General features: G+C 41.9%; 2 protein-coding genes across 3 annotated transcripts in view; both read right to left on the minus strand.

Annotated features, from left to right (window-relative positions):
• The window catches only part of LOC306847943 (choline dehydrogenase, mitochondrial-like), a 34071-nt gene extending 23056 nt beyond the window's left edge, over nt 1-11015 (minus strand). Inside the window, exon 1 of one of the 2 annotated variants that reach the window (XM_079382195.1) lies at nt 10940-11015. The gene's annotated coding sequence lies outside the window, so the exon portion shown is untranslated. Of the gene's footprint in view, nt 1-2616; nt 2674-10939 lie in introns of those variants that run through there. The other variant, XM_079382196.1, reaches the window with a different exon arrangement.
• On the minus strand, nt 4089-6237 carry LOC306848279 (E3 SUMO-protein ligase ZBED1-like; the record flags this gene model as incomplete). The annotated part of the gene is made up of 3 exons (XM_079382734.1): nt 4089-4432; nt 4573-4684; nt 4774-6237. 3 exons carry the CDS (start codon nt 6235-6237, stop codon nt 4089-4091), a joined length of 1920 nt encoding a protein of 639 aa, XP_079238860.1.
• Nucleotides 11016-13288: the final 2273 nt, after the last annotated feature.

Here is a 13288-nt window from a genome sequence, read left to right on the forward strand (position 1 = left end):
AAGTTTGCGTTTAGTTTGAGCAAACTCTTGAGTTTTCTCTGAGCTCATGAATGTGGGTTGATTTTGAGTGGGTTTCATCACCATGGTAACTTACCCTACACAGCTACCCTGCTCCTGAGCAGGCTTTATTCTGGGTTAGAGATCGCAAACCCAAACTGGACCAATCAGCTTTGAGCAAAGTGACATATCTGATGCAATAAAGCCACTCCCCCGTATCTCTCGCTCCCAATTAAAGCAGCTTACACTCAAACAATTTTAGAGACAAAATTGCCTGACTTTTGTTGCTACTTAATATTTATTTTATATTAATTGTGAAGTGACATACTGCCAAGTATGGTGACCCATACTCGGAATTTGTGCTCTGCATTTAACCCATCCAATGTGCGCACACACAGCACTGAACACACACACACACAGCAGTGAACACACACACACCGTGAACATACACCCGGAGCAGTGGGCAGCCATTTATGCTGCAGCGCCCAGGGAGCAGTTGGGGGTTCGGTGCCTTGCTCAAGGGCACCTCAGTCGTGGTATTGAGGGTGGAGAGAGCGCTGGACATTCACTCCCCCCACCTACAATCCCTGCCGGCCCGAGACTCGAACTCACAACCTTTGGATTACGAGTCCGACTCTCTAACCATTAGGCCACAACTTCCCCCGTTTATAATTCATATAATTATTATATGACTTGGCAATTAATTTTAAGATTTGCATTTAAATTAAATATATACATATAGAGAAGCTTTAAAGTGCCCGTTATGGATTTGAAAATGACCTTTCATGCAGTGTGTAACACAGCAAATGAAAACATCAAAGTTTTAAATTTGAAAGTGTACCGTGTATAAAGTTATTGTCTCTCAAAAGAAAGAGTGCACTCTCAATCATTGAAACGAGTCGTTATTAAAACAAATCTTAAGCCATTTCATGTTGACATCAACATGAAACAGCATATTGCCTGCCCACTTGTTGGTCTTTTCGCGTTGGTCTGAAAGAAAATGCTAATTCATTCTGTGCCACTAGGTGCCGCTTTTGGAGCATTAAATATAGCTGTTTCCCCAGTAACACTGTACACAAAGCAGCACTGCTCTGACAAACACTGCTTTATCAGGCATTACAGGCATGCTGAGATGAAAATGAGACCGATAGGACCAATCACCGCAGATTATTTTGTATGTAGACGTCACAAGAGACTGCTCCAATCCCGGTCACGGCCTGTTTGAATTGCTGCCAGCTCCAGATCAGCCAAATTTCACATAAGCAGATTCAGAGACAGTTTCTTTCCGAGAGCTATAAACATTCTGAGCAGTTATCTACACTAAAATGTCATTGCACACTGATCAGTTAATATGCTGCTCTAAAATTTTTTGCACTTTAAGACAACCAGGTCTTAATTTGTACCGGATCAAGCCAGATCCTCATTTTGGCGGATCCCCCTCCTCAAGCTCCAATGAAAGACGTTTGTGCGGACCTATAGTTTGCAGCACATCTACATTTGAAATAAAGAACCTGAGCGCACACAAAAGACGCGACATGTGAACTGCTCTCACAAGACGGAAGGAAGGAAGATGGCGGCGCGATCGATCGCTGCGGCTGCTCCGGGTCCCAAAGACGGTGCTTTTATGTCGTTTAATGTCGTCTGTTCGTCTCCAAATAGTGTAAGTTTACCGCTAACTCTTAAGGAAATCACCCCAGAATTCATCTATGATCGCCAAAGTCTTCTGGATATCAGCAACGCATACGAGCATCAACTCTCGCCGGCGGCTACTGAGAAGCTACGAGGCCTTTGTTTACTGCTGGAGCCGGACCTCGAGACCACGGCCTCGCCTACTGACGCTACCCGCACAAGGCAGCGTCGCAAGCGGTGTGAGAGAGGACGGAAGCGCAGTAAGCGCGGAGGTATACGAGCTAGGCTAAGAGCTAACCCCTCAAGACCGGCTCTTCCAACACTCATGCTCTCAAACACTCGCTCTCTGGAAAACAAACTGGACTTAATTCAACTCAGTCGATCTACACAGCATGAGGCAAGGGACTGTTGCATGTTTGTTTTCACCGAAACATGGCTAAACGACAACATCCCGGACTCCGCCATTCAACTGCACGGGCTATCCAACTTCCGAGCGGACAGAGATTCATCACTGTCTGGTAAGACACGCGGAGGTGGCTTGTGTGTGTATATCAACAAAGACTGGTGTAACAATGCTGCGGTATTATCAAAACACTGTTCATCGCTGGTGGAGTTTATGGTTGTGAAGTGTCGACCGTTCTATCTGCCGCGGGAGTTCACGGCCATTGTTATCGTTGCGGTTTACATCCCCCCGTGTGCAAACGCTAAGGACGCGCTTCATGAACTGTATAGCGCCATCAGTGAACAACAAACAAAAAACCCCGACGGCTTTTTCATCATAGCCGGTGACTTCAACCATGCAAACTTAAAGACAGTTTTGCCAAAGTTCTACCAACATGTGAACTTTGCAACAAGGGGAAACAACACACTGGACTTTGTTTACACAACAGTTAAGGACTCTTACAAGGCTGAACCCCGCCCCCACCTCGGGTACTCCAACCACATCACTGTTATGCTAATCCCAGCATATAGACCACTTCTCAAACTCACCAAACCGGTTGAAAAGCAGATCACAGTATGGCCAGACAATGCCACCTCAGCACTGCAGGACTGCTTCCAGGACACAGACTGGAACATGTTTAAAGAGGCAGCCACCTACAACAACCACACAGACCTGCATGAGTACACTGAAACTGTGACTGCTTACATAAAAAAGTGCACTGATGATGTGACAGTCACCAAGACCATCACCACACGTGCAAACCAGAAGCCATGGATGACAGCAGAGGTTCGTGGGCTGCTAAAGACCAGAGATGAAGCACTCAGATCAGGAGCTAAAGCAGCCCTCAAAACAGCAAGAGCCAATCTGTCCTGTGGCATCAAAAAAGCAAAACGGTCATATGCCCAAAAAATCAACAACCACTTCACAGACAGCAGAGACACACGGAGCCTGTGGCAAGCCATTCAGACCATCACAGACTACAAGCCCCCGCCACAGGCCTGTGATGAGGACACATCCCTCCCCGATGCACTCAACCACTTTTATTCACGGTTTGAAATGCAGAATGACACACCTGCACAAAAACTGCCCACACCTCCCAACGACCGGGCACTCTGTCTGTCTCCAGCCGACGTAAGGAAGACCCTATCTAGGATTAACCCACGCAAGGCTGCGGGTCCTGTCAACATACCTGGCCGTGTTCTGAGAGACTGTGCTGCACAGCTGACAGATGTCCTAACAGATATCTTCAACACCTCGCTGAGCCAGGCAGTCGTCCCCACGTGTTTCAAATCCACAACAATCATACCGGTACCAAAGAAATCACCTGTGTCCTGTCTCAATGACTACCGTCTAGGGTTGGGCATCTAAGGTATAATGCCGATCCGATACGCATCTCGATACAAAGTATCCGATCCGATATATTAACGATACATTTGTGACATATTGCGATGCAATACGATACGATTCACACCCATATCACGATACGATGCAATAATTCAGCACTAACTAATTAGATCAAGTTTATGTGATGATGTGAAAGAAGATGCGGTGCCATTGAATGAGTTTGATTATTTATTAACCAAGTAAAACCAAGACTTTTTTTTACAAACTGGTTTTTCTCTCAGAGCCTGAGTGTCGGTTTACAGTAGAGGGCCATTTTAGAACATATGGCACATATTGTTTAAGTATTTCAAGATGAACAGAATGTATAAGTGCAATATATACTAAAAAATATTTGCACTCTTTCAACAGAAAGAAGGTTTACTATTGCACAACAAGAATTGTGATTTAACTTTTCAACTATGAAAATAAGTTTTACAAAGATATATTTTGCCACTGAATATTCAAAACTTAACGTCGTGAACTAGCAGTGTTATGCTGCTTTTACTTTGAAACATCACTGTCACTGTAAACAACAGGCTAATAAAAATAAAATAAAATAAAAATAACATTTCTTAAAGTAAACAGGAGGACACCTTGTGGCCTTTTAGAATAGTGTACAGTGGTCAGTCACCTTCAGTTAAAGGTTTTTCTTCAGAAATATCAACTGATAAACATGATCAGGGTGAAGCAAGCTACACTGAGCTGTAACTATGTCTCCAGCTGTGCTGAAAACTCTTTCAGCTGGTACGCTTGTTGCTGGGATGGACAGATATCTCTTTGCTAAAGCTGATAGTAGTGGAAGATCTACTTGCAGTCTCCACCACTGCAACACATCCCCATCCAAACCTAAAGTGTCCCTCTCTCTATATTTTAAGATTTCATCCTTAGCTTTCTCCCTGATGGTTTTTGCTGGTGGTCTTGCACTCAGGAAATCTCCAAACATCTGGTCCATGGCAGTCCTTTTCTTCGGAGGGGCATCATCTACAGAAGAGGGCAGAAGAGAGGCTTATCAGTTCTGCTAAAAATATTCCTTTAATTTACAATCTGAAAATTACTTCACTGTATTGCATCTTCACTACATACTTCTGTACATTTGTGTCATTGTCTCCATTTAAACCAACCTGTCTTGTCCTCTTTGGAAGGGCTTTTGTCGTTTTCTGTTTCAACTGTCTGGTCCTCTTCCAATGTGCCTGTTGCCTGGTCTTCATTCGGCATTGTGTCACTGACCTCTACCTTAAAAATGCATAATATTAGAAATAAATGCATAATCATATATTATTAGTTCTAAACTGCAATAATGATCTTATTTTAAATGTTCTTACCTCTCCATTTATCTGTACCACCTCGGTTGTTATCTTCATGAATACCATATCCTTGGCATCACTGTCATCCAGAAAAGCCAGATCTTTAAAACGTGGGTCAAGTGCTGACGCACAGTGGAGAGTGCCTTCAAGATATGTATAACGGCCATCAAAGTCCTGCCTGAATCTGTCTTTCATGTGGGAAATAACCTCTAGATCACTCTCATCTGGTTGGAATTGTCTCAGCAATTTGGCTTGGATTGGAGAGATAATGGAGACGGTGGGATTTTTTTCCTCACTGAGGAGTGTAGTTGCCACTTTCAGAGGTGACATTAATTTGATGATCTCTGGGATCAGTGTCATGTCATCTTCTGTCAAACTCGCCATAACCTCACGCCTCTTTATCTTCCTGGACAGCAGGGTGTTCAGTACAGCAGGCTGCTGCTCCCAGAAACGCTCCAACATGTCAAGGGTACTGTTCCATCTGGTGGAAACGTCATGGATGAGCTTGTGGTTGGGAAGGTGTAACTGTGTCTGTATTTCACGCAGAACTTCAGTTGCCTTGGGGCTTTTGTGGAAAAAGGAGACAAGCTTCCTAACTTTCACCACCAGCTCAGAGACACTGTCCACCTTAAAGGCTTTTTGAGATGCCAAGTTCAATGTGTGGGCGATGCATCTCACGTGTGGGTCCATCTTGGCACAAGCACCAGCCAGGATCATGTTTCTGGCGTTATCTGTGACTAACGCGGGGCTCTTCTCTTCAATCTTCCACTCGCGGCACACATCCTGAAGTAAAACGGATAGATTATTCCCTGTGTGAGCCTCGTTGAACACTCTGGTCTGCAGAACGTGGTTTTTGAGAACCCACCCGTCATCTATGTAGTTTGCTGTGACCGTTACATATGATGCTGTAGCGCACGATGTCCAGCCGTCCACTGTTACAGCAACTCTTTGGGCTTTGTGCAGAGACTCCTCTATCTCTCTTCTGCATTTGTCGTACAGAGCAGGAATCTGTTTATCGGAGAATAGCTTTCGGTTTGGTATCTTATAACGAGGCTCCAAGACATGGAGGAGGTGTTTAAAACCTTCGTTCTCCGTGACACTATAAGGCTGAATATCTTTGCAGATGAACAATGCAATAGCATCCGTTATTGCCGTAGAGCGCGCGGAACTGTTTGCAAGCGGGGCGTGGAAAAAACTTTCAATGCTTTTCTCACCACTTTTGGAGCTGGTAGCTACAGGTGAATCACAGCAGGAGGCAGGGGATGCAGGGACACTGGAAGATGGTTCCACAACAACACCGTGGCGCCGCTTCAAGTGAGATATCAGATTAGTCGTACTGCCCGTGTATTTTACAGATGCGCGGCACATTTTACAAATTGCATCTGTCTTGTCAAGTTGTCCATCTTTCTTGTAAAATCCATAGTGTTGCCACACTTTAGATTTAAAACTCGGTGGGGAATAAATTGTCTCGGCGTCCGACATGTTTGCTTTGCTCCTCGCGCTACCTGACAATTAGGGCGCACCAATAGCTTCATCCGCGCACCTGATACATTGAATTGTAGTGTACACATCCGCAAGTCCGTTGCTAAGGCCTACTTTATGTAGGTCGATTAAATTATACTCCAAAAACAGGTTGACAACACTTGTTAATAAACAAAGAAATACATTCTATATTAAAAAGATAAGCTGTATCTTGGAAAAACCGATGCATCTCGCAAAAACCGATGCATCTCGATTTGTTTCCAAAATTTCATTCATCCTCTGCTGCTCTACCGATGCACTCGCATCGTGCACGCGCATGACCGCGTATCGATACATATCGGTTAATCTTCCCATCCCTACTACCGTCCCATAGCACTGACTCCAATCATGATGACGTGCTTTGAGAGGCTAGTCATGCATAACATCAAAACCAGCCTCCCCAACACACTCGACCCGCTCCAGTTTGCATACCGTCCAAACCGCTCTACGGACGATGCAATTTCCTCCACCCTCCACCTGGCTCTTACCCACCTAGAAAATAAAGACTCCTATGTTAGAATGCTGTTCATTGACTTCAGCTCGACTGTGGAGAGAGTCAGCAGCACTAAATTCCTGGGGGTGCACATCACAGAGGATCTCACCTGGACCACCAACACCATGTCACTCTCCAAAAAGGCACAACAGCGCCTACACTTTCTCCGCCGGCTGAAAAGAGCAAGTCTCCATCCACCCATCCTCACCACATTCTACAGAGGCACCATTGAGAGTGTGCTGACCAGCTGCATCACTGTCTGGTACGGGAACTCCAGTGCTGCTGACCGCAAGACCCTCCAGCGGACAGTGAACACAGCTGCAAAGACCATCGGTGCCCCTCTCCCCTCCATCCTGGACATCTTCCTTACACGATGCTCCAGCAAAACCAACAGCATCGTGAAGGACTCCAGCCATCCCTCCCACAGTCTCTTCCAGCTCCTACCATCAGGAAGATGGTACCGGAGCATCAGAGCCCGCTCCGCCAGACTGCTCAACAGCTTTTTCCCCTGTGAGAGCCCTGAACTCAAACCACCCCACCCCCCTCTGAAACCCCATGCAAACCCCTACCTCCTGAACATGGACCACCCCCCACCCCAAACCTTACCACACCAAAGAAAAAACTGTATGGAACTTAATTTTTTTTTTATTTATTTTATTTTTATTTTTTGTGCAATTCAAAGTGTGCTACACACAGGTGAGTGGGCCTGTACAAACCACCTGTAGTAACACACTCTCCTCTATGTGCACTATGGACACTTTACACTATGGACACTCTCCTCTATGTGCACTATGGACACTTTACACTATGGACACTTACTCTTTAGACTATGTGCACTATGGACACTTACACACACTGCTGCGAGTGCACAATCTCACAAAAGACTCAGCAATATATGCATGTTTACATGCTCATGCACTACAAATCATCCTGCACTGTTCCCCAACCAGCTGCTGACTCAAATGTCTCTCTTTGCACATGTACAGTATTTGTGAAGCATTCGTATAGTTTGTATTTTTTATCTTCTATTTTTTAGTTTGTATAGGGTAATATTTATGTGAAGCATTCGTATAGTTGTATTTTTTATCCTTTATTCTTTTAGTTTGTATAGGGTAAATACTTATAGTATACTTATAGTTAAATCTGTCAGTAGGTTAGTTGTGTATAGCTTTATAGTGTTTTTTACTTCATTGTTGTATGTCTGTATTTATGTAGCACCGCGGTCCTGCGAGACACGACATTTCGTTCCACTGTATGTCCCCACATGTAGCAGAATGACAATAAAGCTCAACTTGACTTGAAGACATGATGCATGGATCCGATAGCCTATACACATGCGTTTTCTTTCTCAACTGTTCACATTTACTTAAGAAAAACCTGGATACTCGCCAGGACGGCCATATGTGTGTCATTTTGTGTGTATTTGGCCACTTAAGCTCAACAACAAACTACAAAAAATAACTCTATATGATACTCGCTATAGACTTGGTCGGCATTGCTGGGAACGCCCACAAAAACGTCATATCATTTTATGCCGTAGGGGAAAACAAACCATTCGAATTAATGCGCAGAGACCTTGTTAGGCGCTTGATCTTTATTTTTTGTTATGATTTTGATTGATTTTTGCTTGGTGCAATGCCGAAAAGTTGCTGTGTGGCGTTCTGTACCTCTAAGTAAAAAAACAAAACAATCTGACGCTGTATATACTGCCGAAAAAACAGACGGAGGTAGAAACCTGAGCGGCTAGCACACAACATCAGAACTCTGACAGCAGTTATGGATATACAGCGTATGAAACATATCAAGCTTAATATTCATATTTATATGCACTCCAGATAGGCTAGACTACTTACCCTTCAATGACCTGTCATCAGTCCTGTCCCCCTGCACCGTCCGCAACCCAGTTCTGATGGGGCGTACAGTAACCCTACTTCACATCAAGTAAATGTCACGCCCTGATATTTTGTGATGTAAATGTCATAATCTATTAATCTATTACTATTTTATAGTAAAAGTAGGCTAACCATGTTTTTGGGCGTTTTTATTACCAGTTGTAGCCTATAACCACAGTTTCACTTCAAATACCATGGTTAAACTATGGTTAGTGTTGTAAAACATGTTTAATTTGTTTTTACCATGGTTTACCTATAGTAAGCTATTTTTTGGTTGTAACCATGGTTAATCTTCAGTATTTTCATGGTATATCTTTTTATTTTACGGCGTGTATTTGTGAAAATGATTAAGCTATACGTTTAGCACACACCACATAATGCTGTGCACTTCAAGGCACTTCAGTAGACTTTTAAATTAAAGAATTTAATTAAAAATAATTTTAACATTGACAAAACATAGGTAACATTACAGGCTTTAACTCTAGTCTTTATCACTTTATTAAAATGAAGCAAAAACAAAACGACAAATGTTTACTTTCACAAGCCCTCACGTATAGGCTTGTAGTAAGCTGCCTCTTGCCTGGAGACTCAATTAAGTAACAAAAAGTGTCGGGAAACGACACCTCTGGCCATTCCGTTGGGTCGTTTGGCCAGTCACAGATACCGTACGGACAGTCCCACCCAATACGGCTCAGTTTTATCTTTATTGTTAGACACTTATTTTCATATAGTGGTTTTTATTTAATATTAGATTATAATTAACATTTTTTCCCCATTACTTGTTGGACAATTTCAAGACACACTTTGATAAACTTTGCTGTCATCCATTCAAAACTGCTGAAAATTATACCATTTTAAGCTGAGTGATATTTGTATCTCCCCATTGCAATACTCTACTGGTTTTTTTTTTTTTTTAAGATATTTTGAGATAAAAACTGTGGTTCTTTTATGTGTCACATCACCATATGACATGACATCACACTAAAGGACAGAAATGGTAGTTATTAAAGTATTTCTATTTAACTTTGAACATATCAAAGGAGAAAGAAAGTTTAACTTTAATATAAACAATATCAACATGTTTTTAAACATCAACAAAATTCAGTCTCTTTCAATCAGTGTGTTACTAAAACTCTTCTAGCCCCCCGCTGCGGCACAGCTAAATATGATTGGTATTCAAACTATATTCTTTAAGATGTGAATTACTTTTTTTTTTATACTATACAGCTACACTTTTTAAGGCATTTACTTTCTGCGTTGTTTTCTTAGGATCTCCTCCCTTCTGGTATTGTGAATTTGCACATCATACTTAGTTACTTACAATAGAACACAGCCTCTTGCATCTTCAATGAGTATAATATAATATATCATATAATGATTTGTATAATTAAGAGCACATTGTTTAATTTAGGCAGGGAATTGAAGAACTGAAGACATCAACACAATATATGCTGAGTGGTTAATGATTTATTTCGAATGATTTGATCTGAACTGGAGAAATGTGACTGTGGGTTGAGCAGCAGTCAAACAAACATGACTGGATCAGTTTGATCACAAGGATCCTTACAGGATCAAATAAGAATAAGACTGTGGTGGATAAACTAAAATGACAACATTGCAATTCACTAATTCACATTCAACTCCTATTGCATATTGTGTAATGTTTATCAGAAAACCACATGGACTGTTTAGCAATGAGGTCTTGCTATTGAACAATAAGAAAAACACAGAGGATGCTGTGGGAGTTATTTTGTGGGAGTTTTGTTGTTTGCGATCCAGCAAGGTTTTGATATTCTACAAAGGCCTTGGTCAGACACATAACAAATGCAGCTTTTGTTCTATGTTGGATCCCATGAGCAAATGATAATAAATCCTTCAGGATTGATCGATAGGATTCCAAAAGCGATCCTGCGCAAATTCCTGGGATTGTTTGACTTAATGAGATCCGTATGATTCCCAACAACACGCGTCCAGGCCACCTCCTTCTATGTTATTTATTTCTAAATATTCTGCCATTTGTCGACGGTTTTGAGCCGTTTAGTGCTTGTTTCTTTTTATATGGCACAAAACAGTGACACATTCCACGAGTGCGTTTCCAGCGTCTGAAACTAACGTTACTGTCTGGTGTTGTTTGTTGTGCCACTTTTCCGGTCAAAACAACAGCTTTGAGCTGACAGTACAGCGAAAGCCGCACAATCACAACAGCTCTCGCTGATTTGTATATCGGGAAGTTAGAAACATGCAGTTACAAGTGACCACAGACTGAAAAACATCTTACCGTGTAGTGCTCTTGACGCAGCGCGCGCAGCTGAACTGGAGATGTGTGGAAGGACTCCCACTTCAGGGTCCTGCCGCGCGCTGTGGGCGGAGCCCGGGGCCCTGGACAAATCCTCCAGCTCCTCGTGAATGATTTACTGGGCTATAGGGCCTTACTTTGGAGTAAATAAAACAGGACAGAAACAAACAAAGATAGATATTACTGAATTCTTAATAATGAACTTAATGCATTTTTGTCACATAGAAAGGAACTTGACTGTAAAGCAATGATTTTGAGCTAAAATGCTGAAAATGTACTGCTATTAAATTCTGTCATCATTTCCTCTCTCATGCTGTTCCAAACATGACTTACTTTCTTCTGTGGAACACAAAAGAAGATCATTTGTAGAATATTATCAAACCACGTTGGTTACCCTTGATTTCTACTGTATTCTACTGTTTGTGTACTGTACAGAAAGCTCTTGAAATTTTGAATGACATGATGATGAGTAAATGATGACCATTTTAATTTTTGGGTGAACTCTCCGTTTAAGAACTTTAACATTAGTAAATAGTTAGCATCTAATTTATATAAGACACCATTTAAACATTTAAAAAGAAAGAAGCTATTAAAGCTATTCTGTTAAATTATCCTTTGCCCTAATGACATTTAATATAGTTCATAAAATCCTATTAGTAATAATAGTCTATTAGTAAGATGGTGGTCACAAGTAAAACCATGGTCCTCATTACCATATGGTTTTTAAAATAATAATAACAAACTATGGAATTTGTAATAAAAAAAAAAGTAAACATGTAGAAACTACAAAAACAACTTCTCCAATTCCCCAATATTTAATATAATAACATGAGCCAAAACACAATAGGCTATTTGTACAGTGTTAATGTCTAAATAGGTGCTGAATTGACAAGTAATTATGAATCTGCGTTTTTGGTCAGTTTACATATTCGTGGCTGCATCACTACAGAACCTTTAATGTTCTCATATCACACGACTGTATAACAATTTTGTGTGACATCTGAATTGCGTTTATTATTTTACACCCGTTCTTCAGCGCTGTGGTGGAGGCTCCTCACACTTTTGGAGTAGACTATTTGCTTTTTGCAGTTTTGCATGAGCTGTAATTTTAACATTTATGCTAATATGACTTTGCAGCATAGACTGTAAAAAAATAAATAAAAAACAGTCCTAATATGGGAGAGGCCCCTCGCTTCTGCGATCGGCCCACAGGAGTGTCCCGGTACAGGGCTGCGTTCAGACCCGAAAAAAAAACAGTGCAAAACGTTTATTAAACGGAAACGGTGATGTTTGTAATCTTTGCAAATTTATTAAAAATAAAAAAACAGAAGGAAAAAAAAATAAATCACATGTACATAAGTATTCACAGCCTTGGCTCAAGACTTTGTTGAAGCACCTCTGGCAACAATTACAGCCTAAAGTATTTTTAAGTATGATGCTACAAGCTTGGCACATCTATTTTTGGACAGTTTCTCCCATTCTCCTTTGCAAGACCTCTCAAGCTCCATCATGTTGGATGGGGAGCATCGGTGCGTCTGTGTTCAGATATCTCCATTCACAGAGTTGTCCCGTAGCCACTCCTTTGTTACCTTGGCTATGTGCTTAGGGTTGTTGTCCTGTTGGAAGGTGAACCTTCTGCCTAGTCTGAGAATCATTATCATTAATGCTATCTCAATATTTTGGTGCACTGAGCTTTTTTTTTAATACTCTAACGAGTCCCTTATTCCCTGCCACTGAAAAATACCCCCACAGCATGAGGCTGTTTCCAGCACACTTTACTTTTGGGATGGTGCTTTGCAGGTGATGAGCAGAGCTGGTTTCCTTCAAACATGATGCTTGAAATTGAGGTTTATTAGACCAGAAAATCTTGCCTGAGGTAGTCTGAGCGTTCTTTGGTTGTTTTTTGCAAATGCCAAGTGTGTTTTCATGCGTCTTCACTGAGGAGAGGATTGAGTTTTGCCACATTGTCATAAAGCGCAGTTCGGTGGAGTGTTGCATTGATGCTTGTCCTTCTTTGGGTTTCTCCTATCTCCACGTATCATAGAGGTGGAGGATGATCAGGTTCTTGGTCACCAGTCTAACCAAGGCCCTTCTCCATCAGTTGCTCAGTTTGGCCAGGAGGCCAGCTCTAGGAAGAGTCCTGGTTGTTTCAAACTTCTTCTATTAAGGATAACAGACATGCTTCTGTGAACCTTCAATGCTGCAGAAATTTTTCTGTACCCTTCCCCAGATCTCTGCCTCGATACAATCCTGTCTCGGAGGTCTACAGACAATTCCTTGGACTTGGATGATCAGTGGAAACAGGATGCACCTGAGCTCAATTTTGAGTGT

This window comes from Barbus barbus (genome assembly GCF_936440315.1).
Source record: "Barbus barbus genome assembly, chromosome: 28".
Taxonomy (NCBI): Eukaryota; Metazoa; Chordata; class Actinopteri; order Cypriniformes; family Cyprinidae; genus Barbus; species Barbus barbus.